At 42.6% G+C, this 21,928-nt stretch overlaps 1 protein-coding gene across 18 annotated transcripts in view; it reads left to right on the plus strand.

The window, feature by feature from the left end:
- LOC109037045 (coiled-coil domain-containing protein AGAP005037) overlaps positions 1 to 21,928 on the plus strand; it is a 313,866-nt gene that overhangs the window by 134,645 nt on the left and 157,293 nt on the right. For all 18 annotated transcript variants that reach the window (XR_011899170.1, XR_011899171.1, XM_072296272.1 and 15 more), the window contains one exon: positions 20,459 to 20,586. Coding sequence is in view for 16 of the 18 variants with exons in the window: in XM_072296272.1 (XP_072152373.1) it covers positions 20,459 to 20,586 (128 nt within the window). In the remaining 2 variants the exon portion in view is untranslated. The remainder of the gene's footprint in view (positions 1 to 20,458; positions 20,587 to 21,928) is intronic.

Here is a 21,928-nt window from a genome sequence, read left to right on the forward strand (position 1 = left end):
TTTCAAAATCAAAAAATACTAGATACCCTGTAAACGTACATGGAGAAAAAAAACTTCGGCGATATGACCCGAACTTCAGATGTGTGATCTGAAAACTGAAGGCAATATGGATCTCTGGAGTTTTCGAATGTCACGCCTGAGGTTGTTCCGGAGCGAAGTTGTTTGGGTCAGGCTGCCGAAGTCTTCGGCTCAGGTAACCGAAGTTCGGTTTCAGTGGCCGAAGTCTTCCGGTCAGGCAGCCGAAGTTTTCGGTCCAAAAATGTATTATTCAGATGCATTCTGTGCATTCAGATGTTACACAGGTTAATGAGAAACAAGAGACATGCGCACATTAATTAAGTACTAGTTTAACTTACCAGTCGGGAGACATTTCAGCGTAAAATATTTGGATGGCCCGGCGGGGAATTGAACCTGCGACGCCAGTCTTATCAGCCTGGTGCTCTACCAAGTGAGCAAGCGCGGCTGCTTAGAGATAGCGCCGAAGTATCCCAAATTATTATGATAGTTCGTCCTTTATACTTCATTATAATTTGAGAATTTTGCAGGACCTTTAAAAACTTTGTTTATTGTATGAAAGCGATTGGGCTTCTAATTAGCCTTATTTAATAATCTTTCTTCTCTGCGATAGCTGCTGAAACTCGCAAAGTGGACCTCATCTAAAAATCAGTTTTTTGCCATTCTGTTCAGTAGCCACTAAAGTTTTCGTTGGTCTCTGCTGGACACTTCAGAGAGAGTCCATTCGAAGTTAAGCCAGAGCATCTAAAGTTTTAGGCAGGAAAAACTGCCAAAGTTTTCAGGTCACTAATACTACGTTTTCGGTTATTTTATCTGAAATTTCGATCAAATTTGCCTCCCGTAGTCACTCAGCTTTGAGACACGAGGTTCATTATGGACCTCGGATCCTTGGTCTGATGAGCTCCATTCAAGTAACAGATACACCAGGTCTCTGACCCAAAAAAATTGTGCCGAACCAATTAGATCCCACGAACGAGTTTTTTTACTCCGTGTATGTTAACTGAGACACAAAGCACAATCGAATCTCATATCATGGGCTTGGTGCACGACAGTTAGACTGGTTTCAGACTTTGGTATTTTTTAGGACTACTGAATTGGCATTTAGAATTTTTTGAAGCATAGAACTTTAGACTCGCTCGAAGGAGCAGGGCTCGATTTTTTTTTTCTTGGAGGGCTAATCCTTGCACTTTAGTCCTGTCCCCCCTCCTTCCCTACAACCAGTCCCAGGCAACCATTGTTGGAGACCATCAAACTCGGGTCGCCTGGCCAGGAATCGAACCTGAGACCATAGTAACCACAGTAAGTAATCATAACCAAACCAATAACAGTGAAAAACGTTTGCCCATATAATCTCCATCTCTCGAAAACAATTCAAAATTACCTGATCATTACATTCATACCATGAGAAAGATATGTCAGAAGAAAATTTTTGAAACAGTTTCTTCGAAATGTAAGCCCTTTGCAGATTCAAAGAGGATGTTTCGACCAATTTTTTAGGTATTTCAGCAATTTTGAGACCTGAAAAACCATTTAAACACAGCACCAATTTGGCACGCAGTAGAGCAGTAGTAGGAAAATGGGAACTTGAGGATAAAAGTTTTTAGCCAAATTGTGCAGAAAAATATGAATTAAATTACAGTGTTGTATGGCGGGTATTGTACAATATGGCAACGCTGAAAAAAGTTAAAGTATTGCATGTTGCCCCTTCAATCTGCTGGCTATGCAATGGTGTATGTAACCCCTGTAGGTTATGCAATGGTGTATGTTACCCTAAGGTGGTTCATATTTTTCGACTTTTCTAAAATCAAATGTCCGACCCCCCTAAAAGTTGTCATTTGGTGTGAAAAGAACTTACAAAAAATTTCAGCTCGATCGGATCATCCTCAAAAGTGCCGCCGGGGCCGACAAGTCTCCCAGCGGGAACTTCAAATTCCGGGCAATTGCGTTTTTTCGTCATTTCGCGAATTTTTTTCTCCCGTTTAAAATGTAGCTATGGCTTTGAAACTTTTTGAGGTAACACACTTTTTAAGGTACTTTATGAGAAGAATAACACAATTTACCTCACCACTTTTAAAATTCCCCCTTCCTCCCCTCAAAGTGGCCACATCGTGCGATTTCGCCGATTTTTCCTAACATTCTGCCCACACGGTGTGCCTTTCTTGTCGCTACGGCTTTCAAACTTTTTGAGGTAACACACTTTTTAGAGTACTTTACGAGAAAAATTTCACAACTTACCCCACCACTTTTAAAATTCCCCCTTCCTCCCCTCAAAGTGGCCACATCGTGCGATTTCGCTGATTTTTCCTAACATTCTGCCCACACGGTGTGCCTTTCTTGTCGCTACGGCTTTCAAACTTTTTGAGGTAACACACTTTTTAGAGTACTTTACGAGAAAAATTTCACAACTTACCCCACCACTCTACAAATGCCTCCTTCTCCCCCTCAAAGTGGCCACATCGTGCGATTTCGCCGATTTTTCCCTACATTCTCCCCGCACGGTTTGCCTGAACAAATGTAACTTTTTTGACAGATCAAAAGCAATGACGCTTCAAATTTATGAAGTTGAGTGTCTGTCGAGTTATGTAAGCCAAGAAGAAAAACAATCTGTCGAGCTCCTGGAAAATAAAGTTGACTTAGAGGTATTTTATGGCTAAAAGGGGCACTTTACCGATGGTAAGTCCCGTTATATTACTGAAAATAAAATTCCTTGATAGATACAATGCCTAGGGTTTTTGAATATGATTTTTTTAAGTACTCAAACACTAAAACCGCCGATTTTAGCAACATGGTAAATTTTGGAGACCTGGAATCACCCATTGGAACCGAAAATTTCTCAAATTTTCCATGGAGCTCTCCTAAAATGGCCTACTTTCTGGACCGTCCATTCGGCCATCGAACCGAGTTTGAAATGGAAGCTTATAATGACCTGAACTGCCGTGATAGCGAAGAGAGCCGTAAGTGCAAAAATGAAGTTTTGAGAAAACGGGCTCAGAAGCTTCTGACAAGAACATTTTATGGAAAGGAGCCTCCGTTCTTTGTCAAATTGCCACTAGTCGTCCGGAAGACTCCTAGAAATAGAATGGATGATTAAAAATCAGTAGTATGAAAATGGGAACTTGACCGCGAAAAAAATCCAATAAAAATCGTACAGCGTTGCATGATGGTGCAGAAAAATACGAATTAAATTAGAGTGTTGTATAAGGATTATTATTCAATATGGCAACGCTGTAAAGTAAAAGTATTGCATGTTGCCCCTTCAATAATCGGGTTATGCAATCGTGTAATGTAGCCCCTTCAATCTGCGGTTAATGCAATGGTGTATTTTTCAAAATGGCGCAGGAGCGTTGCCGCACGGTGGACATAAATAAATGATTTATTTATTGGTGAAATTTTGCAACATCGCATTTTACACTGTTGCCAGATGGGGCGAGAAATTAGTTAATTTTTTGGGACAGTGTTGCCAGATTGTGCAAAAAATTCGGATTTTCGGACTTATAAAAATTTTCGGTTTCGGAAGACCGTATCTAACGGTATGGGCCTGGTATTGGATACTGTAGATTAGGGTCTGATCCGGGAAATTGAAAAATTTTTGGAAAATCACCCTCCTCCGATCCGTTGCGGATTGATGCGATTCTTTTCCACTTTCGAAGATCGGAAAACTGTACTGACCGAATTTTAATACGACTTTTCGTTTCCGAGATTTCGGACTTGTAAAATTTTCGGCTTCGGAAGACCGTATTTTACAGTATGGGGCTGGTACCGGAGACTGGAGATTAGGGTCTGATTCGGTAATTTACATTTTTTAGCGCTTGGAGATGCGTATCGGACCCTTGTGTTTTGCGATGAGCGACTGGGAATTGGGTATTGCAATGCTCAGATTGATGAATCAAAAAATTTTATTATTTTTTTTTTTTGTTGGATATTTACAGTTAAAGTTACAGTTTAAAACAGTTCCCGTTTAGAAAACGCAAACGCGTTCAGAAAACGCAAACGTAAACGCAAACGCGTTCAGAAAACGCAAACACAAACGCGTTTAGAAAACGTACACGTTCAGAAAACGTGCGCGTTCTAAAAACGTGAGGGTTGTCAACCACAAACATCGATTCCTTCTCCTTCTCCGAACTTTAAATCAACACTTATATCATCGACTTTCCGATTGTTATTTTTCCGGGCCATCCTGATGAAACGGAACTTGCAGTCGGATGATATGTACTTAGAGTACAGGTACGGAGCGGAGCAAATAAGCGCCAGTAAACTCAAGATGAATAGAAGAACGTCCGTCAAGGTAGAGGGTGCGCATTTGATTTCCGGACAGACCGGGCACATTGTGATGTTTGCTTCGGATGAGTTTTCCGCTACCGTTGTGGAATTCACTCCAACAACAGCAATGATGATGGTGATGAGAAATATTTTATCAATCATGATTTTTTCCTTGCGATACTGAGAAGAGAATGCATACTATTTATACGAAATCTTTACTATAGAGAGCCGCTCTCCTCTCTATGGTGTATAATACTATGCGAATCGCACTCAAAAGTCTGCATATCTTCCAGTCCCGTTCGTCTACTTTCTTGTACCCCTGCTTTAAGAAGTACATTATTTCATGCTCGTCTGCGACACGTTCTAGGAGATGGCAAAATCTTTCCGTTATCTCAACTAACCCATAACACCCGACGGGATCGGAAGTGTCTATTGAGCTGAGTTTAAGATGGTGGAACAACTTGTCAGGAAAAAGGAGTCTGGCAAACTTGTTCAAAATCTCTGCTCGTATTCCTGGAATCTTGAAAGAGAGAGCCTCATATACCGTGTCCAAGGTGTTCATCGCTCTAATCGATTGTGATTTGAGGGTTGGAGCGTCCATACTTGACGAGTTCTTGTTTTGAAATGATCGATCACACTTCCTCGACACTATTTATACGTTCCCTGACTAGAATTGTTAATTTTTCCCACTTGTATGACAGCGTAGTTTTATATTACTACTACAAATTATGACTACACAGTTTGTCCGAGTGTAATCTAGTCTGGTGATTAGCAAATACTACTATATTTACTTTGATTTAAATTACAACGACACAGTTTGTCCGAGTGTAACCGAATCTGGTGATTAAGAAATACTACTATATTAACTTTGATCTAAATCATGACTACACACTTTCTCCGAGTGTAACCGAGTTTGGTGGTGAACGAATACTACTACTATATTTACCCTGAGGTAAATTATGACTTTACAGTTTCTTTTCACTCGGTTATGAAAAGTGTAAATTTGTCTCCGAGCGAAAGTTCATCGGTCTAGGTTTTGATGACATTAGAAAACCTCGAGTTTGAAATAGTTTTCACTTGTTCACTCTGAAATCTTTTTCAATGAACAGAATCTAGCAAACGTAAAGATAGTATAGATTTTCTGTTGTGACAAACTCAGAAAACTTAGAGCTTAAAATAGTATCACTTGTTCGCTCTGAAATTTTCTCAGTGAACAGAATCTAGCAAACGTAAAGATAGTGTAGATTTTCTGTGGTGACAAACTCAGAAAACCCCGAGCTTAAAATAGTATCAGTTGTTCGCTATGAAATTTTCTTAATGAGCAGACTCTAGCAAACGTTAATAATAGTGTAGATTTCCTTTTCTTACCGACTCAGAAAACGTAAAGCTTAAAATAGTATCTTTATCATGGCTGCTCAAGAACAAACACAACAGATTGTTGAAACTTTCATCCAATGTGATATTTGTGATGAATTTTATAAACAAGGTGAAAAGCACGAACAGTGTGCGGAACAAATTAAGAAGGAGGAGGGTATCGACGATGAAACGCATATTAAACAGGAGCGCTCATCCATTGTGATGAGTTTTATGCGGAGGGAGAGAATCATGAGCAATCTCCCGAACACATTGAAAAGATGTCCACCATGAAGGACACCTCATCACCTACCGATGACAACAACGATGAAAATCAAGAATATTGTGACACGTGCAAGATCTCATACGATAAAAGAGAAAAACATGAAGAATCTGCAAGTCACATAAGAAATTTGTTTGAGACTAAAGTACCGATTGTTCAAGTTGAGACTGCTTGTCAAAGTAGGTTGAAAACATTTTTCATCACGAACCTCCAACCGGAGATTCTCATCATCGATGACTACCTACTATCAGCTAAAGACCTCGTGATTGGAAAAATGAAAGAAGAACTCACCGATGAGGCATTGAAGGTAAATATACTAGTTTACGCAGAATACGAGAAAGCTGACGATAAGGACAAGGAAGGAATGCAGTTGAAAAAATTCAAGACTAAAAACGAAGCTATTTTCGCGTCAACGGATCTGGACGAGTATTATGAAAAGTTCAGGACAAAGATCAATAAAGAATCATTCGATTTTCACATGAACGGATCCGGGTGGGTGCTGAAGAAGATACAGGGTATGGAGCTACGTGTAAACCGCTATTACGCGTTACATCGAGGAGGAACGTACGTTAAGCTTCCGTTTCGAACGAACAATGTTGTCAATGTAAATAACGGTGAATATAACGATTGTTTCTTCTTCGCAATGTTGGCAGAGTTCGTCCCGAAGGATGAGAACGATAAATATCGTCCGGAAAAATATGTAGATATACTCCATCATTACGATTTCTCGGTCGTTCGATTCCCCACGAGCATAGATGACATTATCAAATTCGAGAAAAGGAACAACGTATCGGTTTCGGTATTTGGCCTCCGTGAGAGTTTGGTGTCCAACAAGAAAAAGTATACAGTTTACGCAATTAAAGTTGCCGACTCGGAAAGAGAGGATCACATCGACCTACTATGTCTCTCAACCCCCGTACCTTTCAGTTACCATTATTGCTGGATCAAGAACTTTGAACAACTTGTGAGAAAACAATTGACAAAACATCACGGACAAATCTACATCTGCAAGAAATGCTTTACGCGCAAGATCTCGATGGAGCAATTGAGTCAACACAAAGCTCTTTGCTCTTTAGTAAGCAAAGACGCATTCCTAGCTTCATTTCCCGACGAGCGATACCTCAAATTCGAAAATCATCATAAGGAAATAAAACATAATTACATAATTTATGCGGACTTTGAAGCCTACTTAGAACAAATCCATGGTGACTCGGAGCATCCAGCTTCCGCGTATAGGCGGCACATCTCAAATTCTTACGCTTACCTCCTCGTCACGGAGGATCCCGAATTTGAAATGACGGAACCGAAACTGTACCGTGGCGAGGAGGCACATATCAAATTTCTGGACGATATAATCACTCTGGTAGGAAGAATCAGTAAGAGTTACAATGGCACAGAGGGAAAAATAATCATGACACATGAAGACCGGGCCTGATTTGAAGCGGAAAATAGGTGTGGACATTGCGAGGTGGATTTCTCACAACCAGGTATCGTAAAGGTAAGGGATCATGACCATCAAAAGAGAGCGGGAGGGAAAACAGGGTCCAATTATCGAAAAGCCTTATGTTCAAATTGCAATCTTATTTTCCGACATGAAAAATGTGTTAGAGTCGTCCTGCACAATGGTAGTAGGTATGATTTCCACGAGGTAGTGCTGGCTCTGAACAAGTATCCTCATCGCGTCGACATAATACCACACACGTAGGAAAATTACATCAGCATGACGGTCCATCTGGGTAACAGGTTTTCGATCAAGTTCATCGACTCGTTCCGTTTCCTCCCCGCGTCGTTGGATAAACTGGTTCAGACGATCCTGCGCGAATCTTTCGTTCGCACGAGGAAGCTCACTCGCACAGACAATGAGTTCGATATGGTTTGTCGGAAAGCTCCGTTCCCGTACGATTACGTTGACAATCCGGCCAAGCTGAACGAGACGCGTCCACCACCACGAGAGGCTTTCTTCAACACCCTGACTCAAACGGACATCTCCGAAGAGGAATACCAAAGGTTTCTCCAAGTTTGGCAAACTTTCAATTTCCGTAATCTCGGCGAGTGTTCAGATTTCTACTTGCGACTGGACGTGTGCGTCCTCAGCGATGTGTTCGAGGAGTTCCGACTGTTTGGGATGAAAAACTATGGTTTGGACTGTGCCAATTACTTAACGCTCCCCGGTTTCGCTTTCGACGCCTTCTTAAAAATAACTAAAGCGAAAATCCAACTCTTCAATGATATGGATATGGTATTCATGATTATGAGCTCGATCCGAGGCGGGATAACACAGGTGGTGAAACGACACGCTCTCGCAAACAATCCTTTGATACCGGATCAGTTTGATCCTAAAAAACCAGTGAGTTATATACAATACTTAGATATGACGGCACTCTATGCCCATACCATGAGAAAGCATCTACCCTACGATAACTACACTTGGGTCCCGGAAGGAGAAGAGTTGCTAACTCTGGCGAAAACTATAATCAACCATCCCGACGACGCTCCTTTCGGGTTCATACTCGATGTAGATATTGAATATCCAGAACACCTCCACGACCTGCACAAGGACCTTCCGTTCTTGTGCTAGAACGAAATACCACCATTGGGAGCGGGGAAATCAACGAAACTATTGACGACTCTAGCTAATAAAAACAGTTATGTTATCCACTATGTAATGTTGAAAGAAGCGCTCGGTCAGGGATTAAAACTCGTGCGCGTCAACCGGGCCATCAAATTCCGTCAGGCTCCTTTCTTGGCACCCTTCATCGAGCTGAACGCCCGGTTGAGACGGGACGCTACGAATCCGTTCCACTAAACGCTCCTGAAACTTTGCAGCAACGCTTGCTACGGAAAATTTATCGAGAACCTGTTGAAGCGAAAGAATATTAAATTGGGTACAAACAGCAGACAGATATTCAAAGCCATCTCACGGGTCGATTTCGTAGATCGCACGATTTTCGACGAAGAGTTGGTAGCAATCCATTTACGGAGAACAGAGGTCGTCATAGATAGACCAATGATTGTTGGTTTTTCAATCTTAGATCTGAGTAAAGTACACATGTATCAATTCCACTATAATCACATGCTTAAGAAGTACAATCCCGATCAAGTTCAACTTCTCTATATGGATACGGACTCGTTCATTTACGAGTTGACTACACCGAATGTCTACGATGATATGATGACAGATCTACACTTGTACGACACCTCCAACTTCCCAGAAGGTCATCAATGTCGCAGCGCGACAAACCGTAAAGTAATGGGTAGTTTTAAGGATGAAACGGGGGGAACACCCATTGCTGCGTTTGTCGCGCTGCGACCTAAAATGTATGCATATCGTTTCAGCAACGGGGAAACAGAGAAAAGGGCAAAAGGAATATCAACAGCAGTGGTAAGATCGCTAAACTTTGCCAATTTTCTCACAGTATTAAAGGATCCTGAATCGAGAATGAGCGCTTTGATGCGCAGGATCGGGGTGCGGAAACACCAACTATACTCATTTGGAAGTACAAAAAGAACCCTCTCCGGCTTAGACGATAAACGTTATATTTTAGAAGATGGTGTTAGCACTGTTCCTTGGGGTCATGACATCGACGACGATCCTTGCATGGTGGATGAAAGTTGGGGAGCCGAGACCGAGTTGAGAAAAATCCTCGCTGTTAAACAACCTCGTATAAATAGTATAAATAATTCTGCTGGAGGACCGTCGGTTAAGAAACCTCGAATTTGAAAATAGGAACAGTGTTCACTCCGTCCCCTAGAATATATCGTTTGTCATCGAGTCCGGGTAGAGTTGAGAAAAATCCTCGCTGTTAAACAACCTCGTATAAATAGTATAAATAATTCTGGAGAACCGTCAGTTAAGAAACCTCGAATTTGAAAATAGTAAAAGTGTAACTAACGGAACGAACAAATGATGGCTTGTCTCGATGTACAAGGTTTTTGGAGCCAAGGAAAGTTCATCGTCAAAGAGTTTGGTCTTGTGGATATGAAGTGTGCTGAAACTGAACTCTATTTATTCAAACCTCCGTTCCCGAGCAGCATGTTGAGCGCTAAAGACGTTATGACAAACAACTGGTTAACACGCAATTATCATCACTTGGAATGGGAAAGCGGGTTCCTCGAGTACGATGAATTCACTTCAAAAATGAATCGCATCGGGAACCGCTACGATGTACTGTATGTTAAAGGTGAACAAAATCGAGATTTCATCAATCGTTTCGTGGCGGAAAAATGTATCGTTGTAAATTTGGACACTAAAGATTGTCCGTCCTTGCGACTATTGGCTCGTTGGTCGACAGCACATACGTGTCCTTTAGTACATCCATTCTGCGCGATGTCGAACGCATTCCGATTGTGTATGTGGATGTCGGAATCTTTTTATCGTGATTATTTCAAAGATGAAATCATCCAAGAGCAGGAGAAGATTATAGTGGCAGACGAACAAAGGAATCACCCAGATAATAATAAAGGAGTAGTAGATAAAAAGTCAGATTGAACGAATCGAAATATTGCGGACGAATAGTGAAATCATCCATGCTTATTATAGCAGACACATTGTCGAATCAACCCGACTTAACATATATAGCACACGAAAAGTGGAATCATTCGCAGACGAATTATCGAACCGAAATATAGCAGTCGAAAATTGAAATCATCCGTGCTTAATATAGCAGACAACTTGTTTCACTCGAAATATATAGCACACGAAAATTGGAATCATCCGTACCTTGATATACAGCAGATAGAACTGACGACATGGATGTTTTCAACAATTCAATCTTGATCGTCAACGCCAAAGAGCTGACTGTAAACGCCCGCTACAAGATGAACAAACTCATCAAAATACCAACCAAGTATGGGATCACCGTTGCCGCCGATATCATCTTCGAGAATCATCATCGTCTCCTCTTCCTACCTTCGCACATTACGAACCATTTGACGGAGGATGCAATTCAGGATATCAACGCTGGATCCTTCGATCTCATCTACGAAGGCCCGATCGGAAGAACATATAAATTCGCACTCGTTCCAAACGTTTCAGCTTGATTTATATTGTATGTATTATTGTATTCTTTTCTAAATGATGAAATGGTTGAAAAAAAAAAAAAATAAAAATAACATGCTTGTACAAAAAAATGAAAAAAATAAACATGTTATTTTTTTTTTTAAATTTTTGCTTAAGATCAATCAATTGGCTCACGGTTCCGTGCAATAGTTCGTACGAATACTTCACAGGTGTGATCAGAATCACCTGGGCTGTAGTGTTGGCCGGGAAATTCTCTTTTACCACAACGGTCAACGTGATATCCACCGGAGCTGTTTTTAGATCTTCACCTTGAACGCATTTGATGACGAAAATCGCGCGATCATTGAAATTTTCCATCAACATAGCTGGCTCGCAGAGTTTCTCACCTTTCCAGTAGTCTCTCATAAAATCGGTGTAGTTCAGATAGGCGTGATTATAATCCATAGTCGAGAAATCGTAGATCGTATCAACTTGAGGAAACCGACGCTCACCGATTTGAACGCTGACCGAGCGCACATTTACATTGTCGAAAAGAGAGGAATCCTTCAGGTGATTATCCCGTCGATCCGTTTGAAATACCAACACCACGAATTTGGGCTTGTGCCTGCTGGTTGTTCTTACGCTCCATTTGAACGTCTTGGTCGGAAAAATCCCCGGGATGTCTTGCGATTCCCAATTCATGTATCCGAAGCTCATCTTATCGTTCTTCTTCATCTTGAGCAAGATCTGTTTTTCCAGTTCCAATGTGAATTTAACGACGGGAATCTCCCAATAGATTTCGATTATTTTAAATTTGATGGTGTATCCGTGGTCGCCGCGTCGGTGATATAATATGCGTTCTTATCCGTACCACTGCGCACTAGGATCAACTCTTGCGAGCATCTGACTAGAACGTCTTTGAAATGTACTGCGAATCCGCTGAGTAAAGACAACGGAACGACAGCGCACTGAGTTTCATCCAACGTTGTCATATCCCATTCGCTCCATGAATGAGTGATGTCACAAAACCCGGCAGTTGCGAGTCCTGCGGTTTCCGCTCTAGTGTATGTGAGATAATTTTTCACGGTCGATGTCACTCCGACAGACTGCATGCCATCGATTTCCGTCCCGTTCTCTTTTATACTGCATACGGTCGAACAAGTGCAGGGGATAATTGTTAGCCCACTTGACTTTAGGTTTTGTAGCATCTGCGGCGGCTCCAGGATTTTTCTCGAGTTTCACTTCTAAACGCATGAAGATCCTCGAATCTTGAGGCACGGTGATCAGGCCGTGGGTATCGGGGGTGAACCGGATCGAATCGTTGTTTCCACGCCGTTCGTCGACCGGACCGAAACGGATGTATTCGTATTCGATGATCTCTTGTCGCCAAGCTTCCATCTCGTTCTTATTTCGGATTTTTCACCACGAATCCGAGTTGTGTGAGAGCCCTCTTGGAATATTCGGTCAAAGTTTTCCTCTGCTGCTGTTGCTGTTGTTGTTGACAAACAGTCCGTGGATTATCAATACTAGTATATGCATGAGAATATAGGAACGTATCGTTGTCGTCGTTCTGGATCCTTCGTTTACCCATAGGTTAGCGGTCTCACGTGCAGTCGCACTGTCACTTCTTCACCACCGAAATTGATCGCTCATCCTTGTTGGTCTACTATATTAACGAGCAAACATTGGATCTTATCACCCAAGACGTGGTAGTAATGAATCGTCGACGGTTGCTCTACCATTTTGAATCCTGTTTCGATATCGGGAGCAAACGCATAAATGTGATGTCCGCGCACCCCGTTCACGTATCCACCGTCGGCGATGCTGCATTCGATGCATATCATGTTTACAGGTGAGATGTTGACGCGATAGTCAGCTTCGTGCCATTCGTCCCATGCCAAGAGACGCTTTCCGAATCCGAGCAGCTTACGTAAAGTGCCGGGTCTGCGGAAATCGATCCAGTACTTGGATTTGATGCTTACTTTAAGCGTAGCGTTGTTCGCTTTGAGTTTGATAGCTTCCGCTCCGCCAAGATCTCCCTGCAAGTATTCTTGTATACCCTCGATCTCGTAGGCTCCGATCGGGAACGAAATTGCCGAGTAATTCTCTTCAGGGCTCTCGGAGTAGAAAAGCAGTCTGTTCGTTATGTCGATGTTCTGGATTGAATAATAAGTTACAAAACCCGTCAGACCGATCTCGCAAGAACCGAACAACTCGAGAGGTCTAGGCAGTGCAAACTCGAGTATGTTGCTCCTCCCCGTCAACATGAACGTGTGACATCTTTTCTGAGTTTCCATATTTGGTTTCGAGAATACTATATATTCCTGGTTTGTACGAGCCATTCTAAACATCGTTTCCCGCAGACGCTCGAGTTGAAATTTTGTTCGCTATCATAATTGTATCCTATTGTTGTCGTCGTCGTTGAGCTACCGCGTGAGCGTAAAATGTATCGCGTAATTTCAACGGGTGGTGGTAGATCTCCGAAGCTGTCGTTGTACAATGCGTTACCGCTCTCTGAAATCTGGTACGCCGTCCAATGTGTACCGGGTCCATCGCTTCGGTCCAGATTGACGATACCGCACTCGGGACGCTTGGGTTTCTTGGTCGCCATTTCATCGATCAGGAACACTCCGCGGAAATGCGGGATTCGTAATTGTTCCGTCGCAGCGATCCTCAACTCATCGTCCGTCATCGCTCGGTGCGGTAGCTCACGGATCAGTTTAAATTCTTACGGTAAGGTCTCAAGGAAAGCCCGTAACCTTTACGGTACGGTCGCAAGTAGAATCCTTCAACGATGTGTCCATTCTTCTTCAAAGATCTTTCGATGACCGCCTTGATCATTTTCTCTACCGATGTGATTGTTCGCGCGGCCAGACCGCTACTCGTCAGGAGATTTTTGACTCCGGCACCCGTCTTCGGGATAGCCAAGATTCGCTCCGCCGGGTTCTTCTTTTTCTTCCTCGACGCTCCGGCACCCGTCTTTGGGTTAGCCAAGATTCGTTAGATCGTCCGCTCCTCTGATTTCGTCTTCTTCGACGCTCTCTTCTTCTTCTTCTTTTTCTTCTTCTTCTTCTTCTCGGGTTGCGGTTTTTTCGCTGCAACCGACTTGTTTAGACTCATTCCGAGTTTGGCTTTGAGTTTCATAGCGTTCGTTACGGCGTATGCTGCCGCTCTTTCACCCAACGATGAGTCGGACGCTTTCACACGTTCCCAAGCTCTGTCCGCAAGTATGAGATCGGCTTTGTTCCTGTAGTGTCTTTGGTCTTACTGTAAGCGATGTCGTGGGACTTGCAAGCTTCGTCGAGCGGATTTATACCCGGATCTCCGCATTTCAATTGTTCTGCGAGGCGAGTGCCCGGTCCGCAGTACCTGTAGTCGACAGGCAAGTGTAGTTCGAACGGTAGTGAATTTATCAGCGAGTATAACAGTCCACGTCCTCGATTGGTTTTGCTGCAAGTTGATAATCTTCTCGGTGACATACTCTGACGAAAATGTCCATAATATTTATACGGAGAAGTAAAAAAAGACTCTCCGATAAAATAGGGAACGAATACGATGCGACTCGTCAAGCAAAGAAAGTCACTGCGAGTCGGAAACTTCGACAAACGGAAGAAGCAAAATGAAAACCGACGACAACGACGACGACACAGTGAACTGTTATCGGACAGTATCCGTTGCATCGTTTGCGAACCGTCCAGTTACGGTAAAATAAACATGATGGTTTGCTTGCTACAACATCCGAACGGATTGAAGTTCCGCAACGTGTACTTGTACTCCAAGACACCGTTCCAACCCAAGTACGAAGAACTGCGTCGGATATTCGACGGAATCGACGATCTCGGATACAACGTCTATTCGGACACGGCCGAGATTGCTCCACCCGACGATGCCGCATCGGACTCGGTCTTTATTTTCGATGATATCGCTTGTGACAAACAAAATGCGATGCGGGATTATTTCAGTATGGGAAGGCACAGCTCGGTCGACAGTTTCTACTTGTGTCAAACTTATTCTCGCATACCGAAACAATGGACCACTAGACAAGGTACGAATTTAAGCATTCTGATACATGTTTCTTGACCAGAATTTCACGTAAAAGACGTTTCGCGCAACGAAACTTACCGAAATGAACTCCTAACAAATATATCAACATTTTTATATCACATTGGTTACGAGGAATTGGAACTGCCCGCTCACAAGAAACTCAAAGCTCTACGTGAGTCAAATCGCGCACTACAACGGTTTCAGCAAGCTTCTCAATCGAGCAATGTTCATTTCCCACCATATGTTGTTCAAACTATAAACAACCTGCTATAGCTGAGCCAATAGCGTCAAGATTGAGGTTGCCAGATTTTTTATCGCAGAGGCTGTCATGATAACGGTAATTTTCGTTGTGCGCATCGTATTCTACGTGAAATTTTGGTAACGAAACGTGTATCAAAATGCTGAAATTCGTGCCTTGTCTAGTAGTCCATTGATTCGCGATAACGCTAACCCACTCGTACTTTTTAAATAGGACAATACAAACTTACGACACATCTACGACGATCACGTCAACACAGATTTCACGTTCGAAGCTTTCAGACATATCTGCTCTGTGTGCTGGCACGACAAGTACGGGTTTTTAGTCATCGATAAAGATAGTAATAAGAACGAGGGAAGGTACCGGAAAGGATTCGATACTTATATTGAACAAGATGGATAACTTATCGTTGTCGACGATCGCTCAGAAATACGGTAGTATCGATAAAATCCGTCAAGATATCAAACGGAAGTTAAATACCATACGCACCGGAGAGGCGGACGCTCAGGTGACGTTAAAGAAAGTTTTCAAATCGTTGACAGATCCGCTCGCAGCGGTGCAGAAAACTGTATCGATAACACCCGCACTTGTCGCTGCTCCTCAGGAAAAGAAAACCAAGATCGAACCTTCAAAATCGGAATTGAAAGATAAAACGTTCGTTGATAGTTTATTTGCTTCTTTTGGATCACCAAAAAATATGAACAATGATGATGATGACTCAAAGGAGGAGGAGGAAGATGATGATGAAGAAGACGACGAATCGTTCCAAGATGCAGCGGATAAAGGACAAACAACGGGTCGCACTGAAGACGACAATTCTCGAGGCACGACCACTGCCCCGAACGTACAGTTCTACTTGAACGAATTGGCACAACATCCGAAAGAGTCCGATACCGCGTATGGTGTGCGGAAAGCAATCAACGGAAACTTTTTTATCGGAAACCGAACCATTAGTTTTGATTCGGACGGACGACTAATCTTGGACGGTGGCGACAACGATGACGAAGAGGTGTTCGAACCAACACCCAGGTTCTTGGAGCTCCTTTTTAAGAAACATCCGCGTAATTACACAGCAGATGATCGCGCTAAATTCCAACGAGTAGTTACGCTCACCAATGTGCATCGTTGGGATCATCATCCACACGGTAGACCCAAGTCGAACCGCAGTCGTAAATACCGCGATCTCATGAAAACTTTGTTCGCTACATTGACTCCGAGATCAACGAGGAAATCATCGCGTAAAAAATTGAAGAAAGGCTCCGGTATCAAAATTCATCGTGCGAAACTCGTCGTCGAGGGGAACTCTTCTCTTGGGACGATCCGAACGAGTTAGTCCAACGTCTCGTTTTACTTGTAGCTTCGAAACAAGCTGGTCACACCGATCACGACTGAGAAATTCTGAGTATCGTCGAAGAGCTTCGCGAAGCGGATTACATCCACTAAATATAGGTTCCGCACAAAAAATGAGTCACACCGACCGGTTTGGAAGATCGAAACAGACTTACGTTCGCAACACGAAGCAAGGTCCCAAAGGTGACGGTTTCTTACTGGATCCCGACGGGAATTATCTCGTGTCTAACAAACGGATCAAACAACTACAAGATCCCGAAGAGGATACCGACGCCGTGAACAAACAATGGACAGACTCGAAGATGATAGAAGTTTTGAATTCGACACAGCTTTGTTCGGAGAAAATGGAAGAATACAAAAATATCATGCAACGACTCGAGACGAAATTATCACGACTGGAAAATAGGATCAATCAATCAGAGGTTGTGAATCGAGCGAAAGGTAAATAGTGTTGCGATGAGTCACACCGACGGTTTTGGCCGATCGAAATTCCGCCGCGGTCCAAAAGGTGTTGGATTCTCACTGGATTCTGACGGAAATTATATCGTATCGAACAAACGGATTCGTCAAGTGCAAGATCCCGAAAGCGATGAGGATGCGGTGAACAAACAATGGTCCGAACGGAAGTGGAAAGAAGCTATGAAATTAGGTCAACACTGTCTGGAGCGTATCCACCAACTTCAACAATCTTACAATCGTCTGGTTAAAATAGTAGCATCGAAACAGCATTTGAATCGAGAGAGCGGACGACGACGACGGTGACGGTAATTATCATGTCGGCAGAAAAACGTGGGATCGTCGAGGAGCTTCAGAAACCTGCACGACGAAACTATCCGCGTCGTAAAGTACGGATCCTCGGATTGTTCGATTAATGGCAAGCCGATCTCGTCGAGATGCAACCGTACGCCTCGGTCAACAAAGGATACAGATATCTCATCACCGTCATCGACGCGTGCTCGAAAAAGGCGTGGGCCGAACCGCTCAAATCGAAAACGGCCACGGATGTCACTTATGCTCTGCAACGCGTTCTCAAAGCGGCCGGAAAGTCACCGAAACATTTACAAGTCGATATGGGCTCGGAATTCTCCAACCTCAAATGTCAAGCATTGATGAAGCGTCACAAGATTAATATGTACAGCTAGTAGTCGACAACCAAAGCCTCTATTGTCGAGCGATTCAACCGAACGCTCAAAACGAAGATGTGGAAAGAGTTCATCGCGCAAGGATCGTACAAGTGGGTAGATCAATTTCCGAAACTCTTCAGTGAATATAACGGGAGCGTTCATCGCACTATCGGGATGAAACCAATTGATGTGTCCGAAAAGGATGTACCGATGATCTTGCAAACGCTTCGTGGGCAGCCGCTGAGTAGAAGCGAGAAGAGACCTCTTGCAGACGAAAACTGAAAGTCGGTGATCACGTCCGGATCTCGAGACTCAAAGCCCTGTTCGAGAAAGGATACACACCGAACTGTAGCACGGAAATTTTCAAGATTGTCAGCAGGGACGGACTGGCCGGGGTGGCGATGGGGCAATCGCCCCTTTTGGCCGATTTGAAGGGCCGTATTTCGCCGTTTCGAAGAAGCGCCCAAGGGCTTTTTCGGTTCGTCCTCGAGAAAGGGCCCCGAGACTCCTGAGAGAACAGGACACTTTATTGCTGATTCGGAGAGCGCCCTGAAGGAGCTTTTTTATGCCGTATCTAAGGGCGTTGCATTTTGAGAGCCCTTTTATCTGATTCGAATAAGTCCAAAGGGGTCCTTTTTTGTCATTTCGGAAGAGCCCTGAAGGACTCATTTATTGCCGATTCGAAGAAGACTCGATGGAGCCTTTTTTTGCCGCTTCTAAGGACCTTAAAAGAGCCCCTTTATCTGATTCGAAGGAGTCCTTTTTTGCCGTTTCCAAGGGACCATTTATTGCCGATTTGAAGAGGCCTTGATGCGGTTTTATACCGCCTCTAAGGACCTTCAAGGCACTGGGCTCTTTATCGCCGATTCGACAAAAGGGTCCTTTTTGCCGGGGGCCCTTTTGTACTGATTCAGAGAGGCCTCGAGGGCGCATTTCTATGCAATTTTGAACTTTGGAGGCCCCTAGTAGGGAACCTTTCCTACCTTCCTCAAGGGATTTCGTAGGGGCCTTCGGCGATTTTTCCCCCCTTTAGCGAAATCCATAATGGGGGCTGTCCATAATATACGTAAAGCAGTTTTTCCGATTTTTTTACCCCCATCCCCCCTCCGTAACGCATGATCGATTTATTCATTCATTACGCGTCATTTAACTAGTAAACGGCACTGATTTTTCTATGAGCAGAGCGAAGAAAGGATCCAATAAAACGTTCAAAAAAAAATTAAGACAGTTGTCAATTTTGGCGGCTAAAAAGTACATTTAAAAAAAACAAACGAACAAAAAAATCCGAACTGTGTTTTTCAGAATGTGTTCTTTTTAGACTGTCACTATTACTATTCTACTTGATTCTATGTATCTTCTGTATACTAATTTAGCTTTGGCACAATTTTTCGTTGGAAGAGGAAAATAAAAGTTGAATTCCAAGTATACAACGGATTCTCATTTTTTCATCCAGTTTAAGAAAATATACTAAGTTTTGCATTTCTGGTCTCTTTTTGGATAATGTTTCAAAAATAATATTAAAGAATAGGGTCTAAAATAGCGAAAAATTCATTCTAAAAGGGCCTAATTTTCAAAATTTTCCGGGGGAGGGCCCCCGGACCCCCTTCTACTGGGGGGGCCCCCCAGACCCCCCTAGGGGCCCGCCCCATACTTAATTTAGGGCCAGTCCGCCCCTGATTGTCAGCGTTAATCCGACCGTTTCGATCACGCACGATCTGAAAGACGCGCACGATACGATCATCAAAGGAAAATTCTACCGTGAAGAACTCCAACTCACTAAGTATAAGAATTCGTTCCTTGTGGTGAAAATTCTACGTCGCAAGAAACACCAGGCTTTGGTCAAATGGTTGGGTCTGGACGCGAGTCACAACAGTTGGATTTATAATAAGGATTTCGTTTAAAAAAAAAACGCGGTTGTTTCGAACGGTTTTAAACTGTATCAGTAAATATCCACCATAATAAAAAAAAATTAAAAATAAGAATTTTGGATTCATCAAACTGACCATTGCAATATCCAATTCCAGTTGCTCATCCCAGGACACAAGGGTCCAGTACACACCGCTTCGCCCCTAAAAATTGAAATTCCTGCATCAGACCCTACTCTCCGGTACTCGATACCAGACACATCCTGGAGAAGACGGTCTATCGATGCCAAAAAGTTTACAAGTCCGAAATATCGAAAACAAAAACTCGTATCAAAATTCGGTCCATACAGTCGTCCGATCTTCGATAGTGTAAAAGATTCGCATCGGTCCGGGGCGGATCGGAGGAGGGTATTTTTCCGAAAATATTTTCTAGCGCTCCCGAATCAGACCCTACTCTTCGGTACCCAATACCGGACCATCCTGGAGGAGACGGTCTATCGATCCCGAAAATTTTACAAGTCCGAAAATCCATATTCTCTGCACAATTTGGCTACAAACTTTTGTTCTATGATCGGCATTTGTACCCTACTCAGAGCTCCAGCAGACCGATGGTTAAGTGCCGACAGGTGATGTATCGTTATACCGAGTGATACGGCTTGAATGGAAATCAAATCTGAATTTCAAATTTAATTTTCAAATGAAAAGTATTTCTAACACAAGAAATCAAAAAAAAATTCCGGGGTGGCCAACTAATCCCCTACTTTAATGAAATTAATTTAGAAAAAAAGGGGGGGAAAGGTGCAAACTTGCTGATCCTGCTGAAATCCGTCCAGATAATCCTCTATCTTTGTACTCATTTTATGTTAAGTATTGACCATTTTCCTCTCTTGGTAATTTTTGTCTTAGGATTCGAGTCGAACATATGGAACGACAGTTAGCTAATCTGACTGGACTAGTACAAAAAGCCCTAGTTCAGCAGACACCAACGCCAGCACCCAGGGATCTACCACCCCACTCTGGCAGCTTCCGCATCGGTAATTACTGTTCAATTATTTACCAATTTATTAAGAGCTACTCACTAATTTAATGGAGGCAGGAAGTAGATTTCAGAAACACAAGTCAAACAAGGTCTATTTTAAACAAACCAAACTTCACTTAAATAATCAGCTTCCAAAAAATATGAATTGTAGATCTACATCCATTGCCAAGAAGAAAACTGTAACATTCTAGTACATTTCTCAAATTTTCCCATCAATAGTACCTACTTGTTTTCGATGTTGTCTAATTATTGCCAGAATATTTTCAATATATTTTTCTACAATTCTAATAATACTCATTCCGGTGTATTTTGAACATTTTGAGTTTATTTTCCTAATACTGCAGTATTTCTGTGAGTGAGAGATCAATTCAAGGTACTACCTTCACATCTGCATGATTTTTCACTTGATCCTGTTGACGTAGAAGAAAAGAAGAATGTTAAATTTATATCTTTAGGTGTTAAAAATCTGGTCAACAACCCTCCAATGTTAGTGTATGCTTTTGCTGCTTATTTTACTCCAAGAAGACTTTACGTGCGCGGCTCATTTCTAAACTTGAGAGTTATCGCATTGAGTTTTGACATTCCAGGATTTTAAATCAACATCCTGGCAGTTATCCGTGCAGTTGTCATATTTGCACATATTCAGTGCTTCAGAAGAAAGACAGGAGTTAGTATCTTATGTTATCTGGTATTTTGGCACAGACTTTGTTCATTCAGAAAATTTTATGAATTATTTTTCTTAATGAGCTTCATACCATATAGTAACTAAGCGGTAGTGGTATGACAAGATCAGGAATTTTTCCAGAATCTACGGCTTAAAAAATGTCATGATTTCACGAGTTGCCTGTCAAACCTTAATGATAACGTAACAATCGCTTTTTTAGATCAGAAAAATTTCAGTATGTTTAGATTTCATGTCATTTTATTAAAGCATTTGCTGGTTACATGTCGTACCTGACACCTTGAAACCATTTTTCCAATGACTTTGAAGAATTTTCAATTTGGGTGTTAAGGTTGGTGTGAGCAGAGCCTCTCCAGAGCTGTAATTTTAAGTATGTAGTTCAGCAGTTACACAGCATGGAAGGATTGCTCAAGAATTTCTTTTGCAGGATTGACTTATTTTGTGCAAGTGTGGGACTAGGTAAGATGGCATCACCTGAAGAAGATAGGTGCATCCTGCAAGCCCAAAATAGGTGCAGATTCTTGATTGATTTTATCCCACGGCAAAAGTCGGATTCATTGCTGCCTGGTTTAAGACTCAACTCACCTCAGTTTAGGAGCCGTCCTTCATGAGACTAGGTGGGGCATTAAATCAGGTAGGGCTGAGCCAAAATGGT

The sequence above is a fragment of the Bemisia tabaci genome, chromosome 2 (genome assembly GCF_918797505.1).
Source record: "Bemisia tabaci chromosome 2, PGI_BMITA_v3".
NCBI lineage: Eukaryota > Metazoa > Arthropoda > Insecta > Hemiptera > Aleyrodidae > Bemisia > Bemisia tabaci.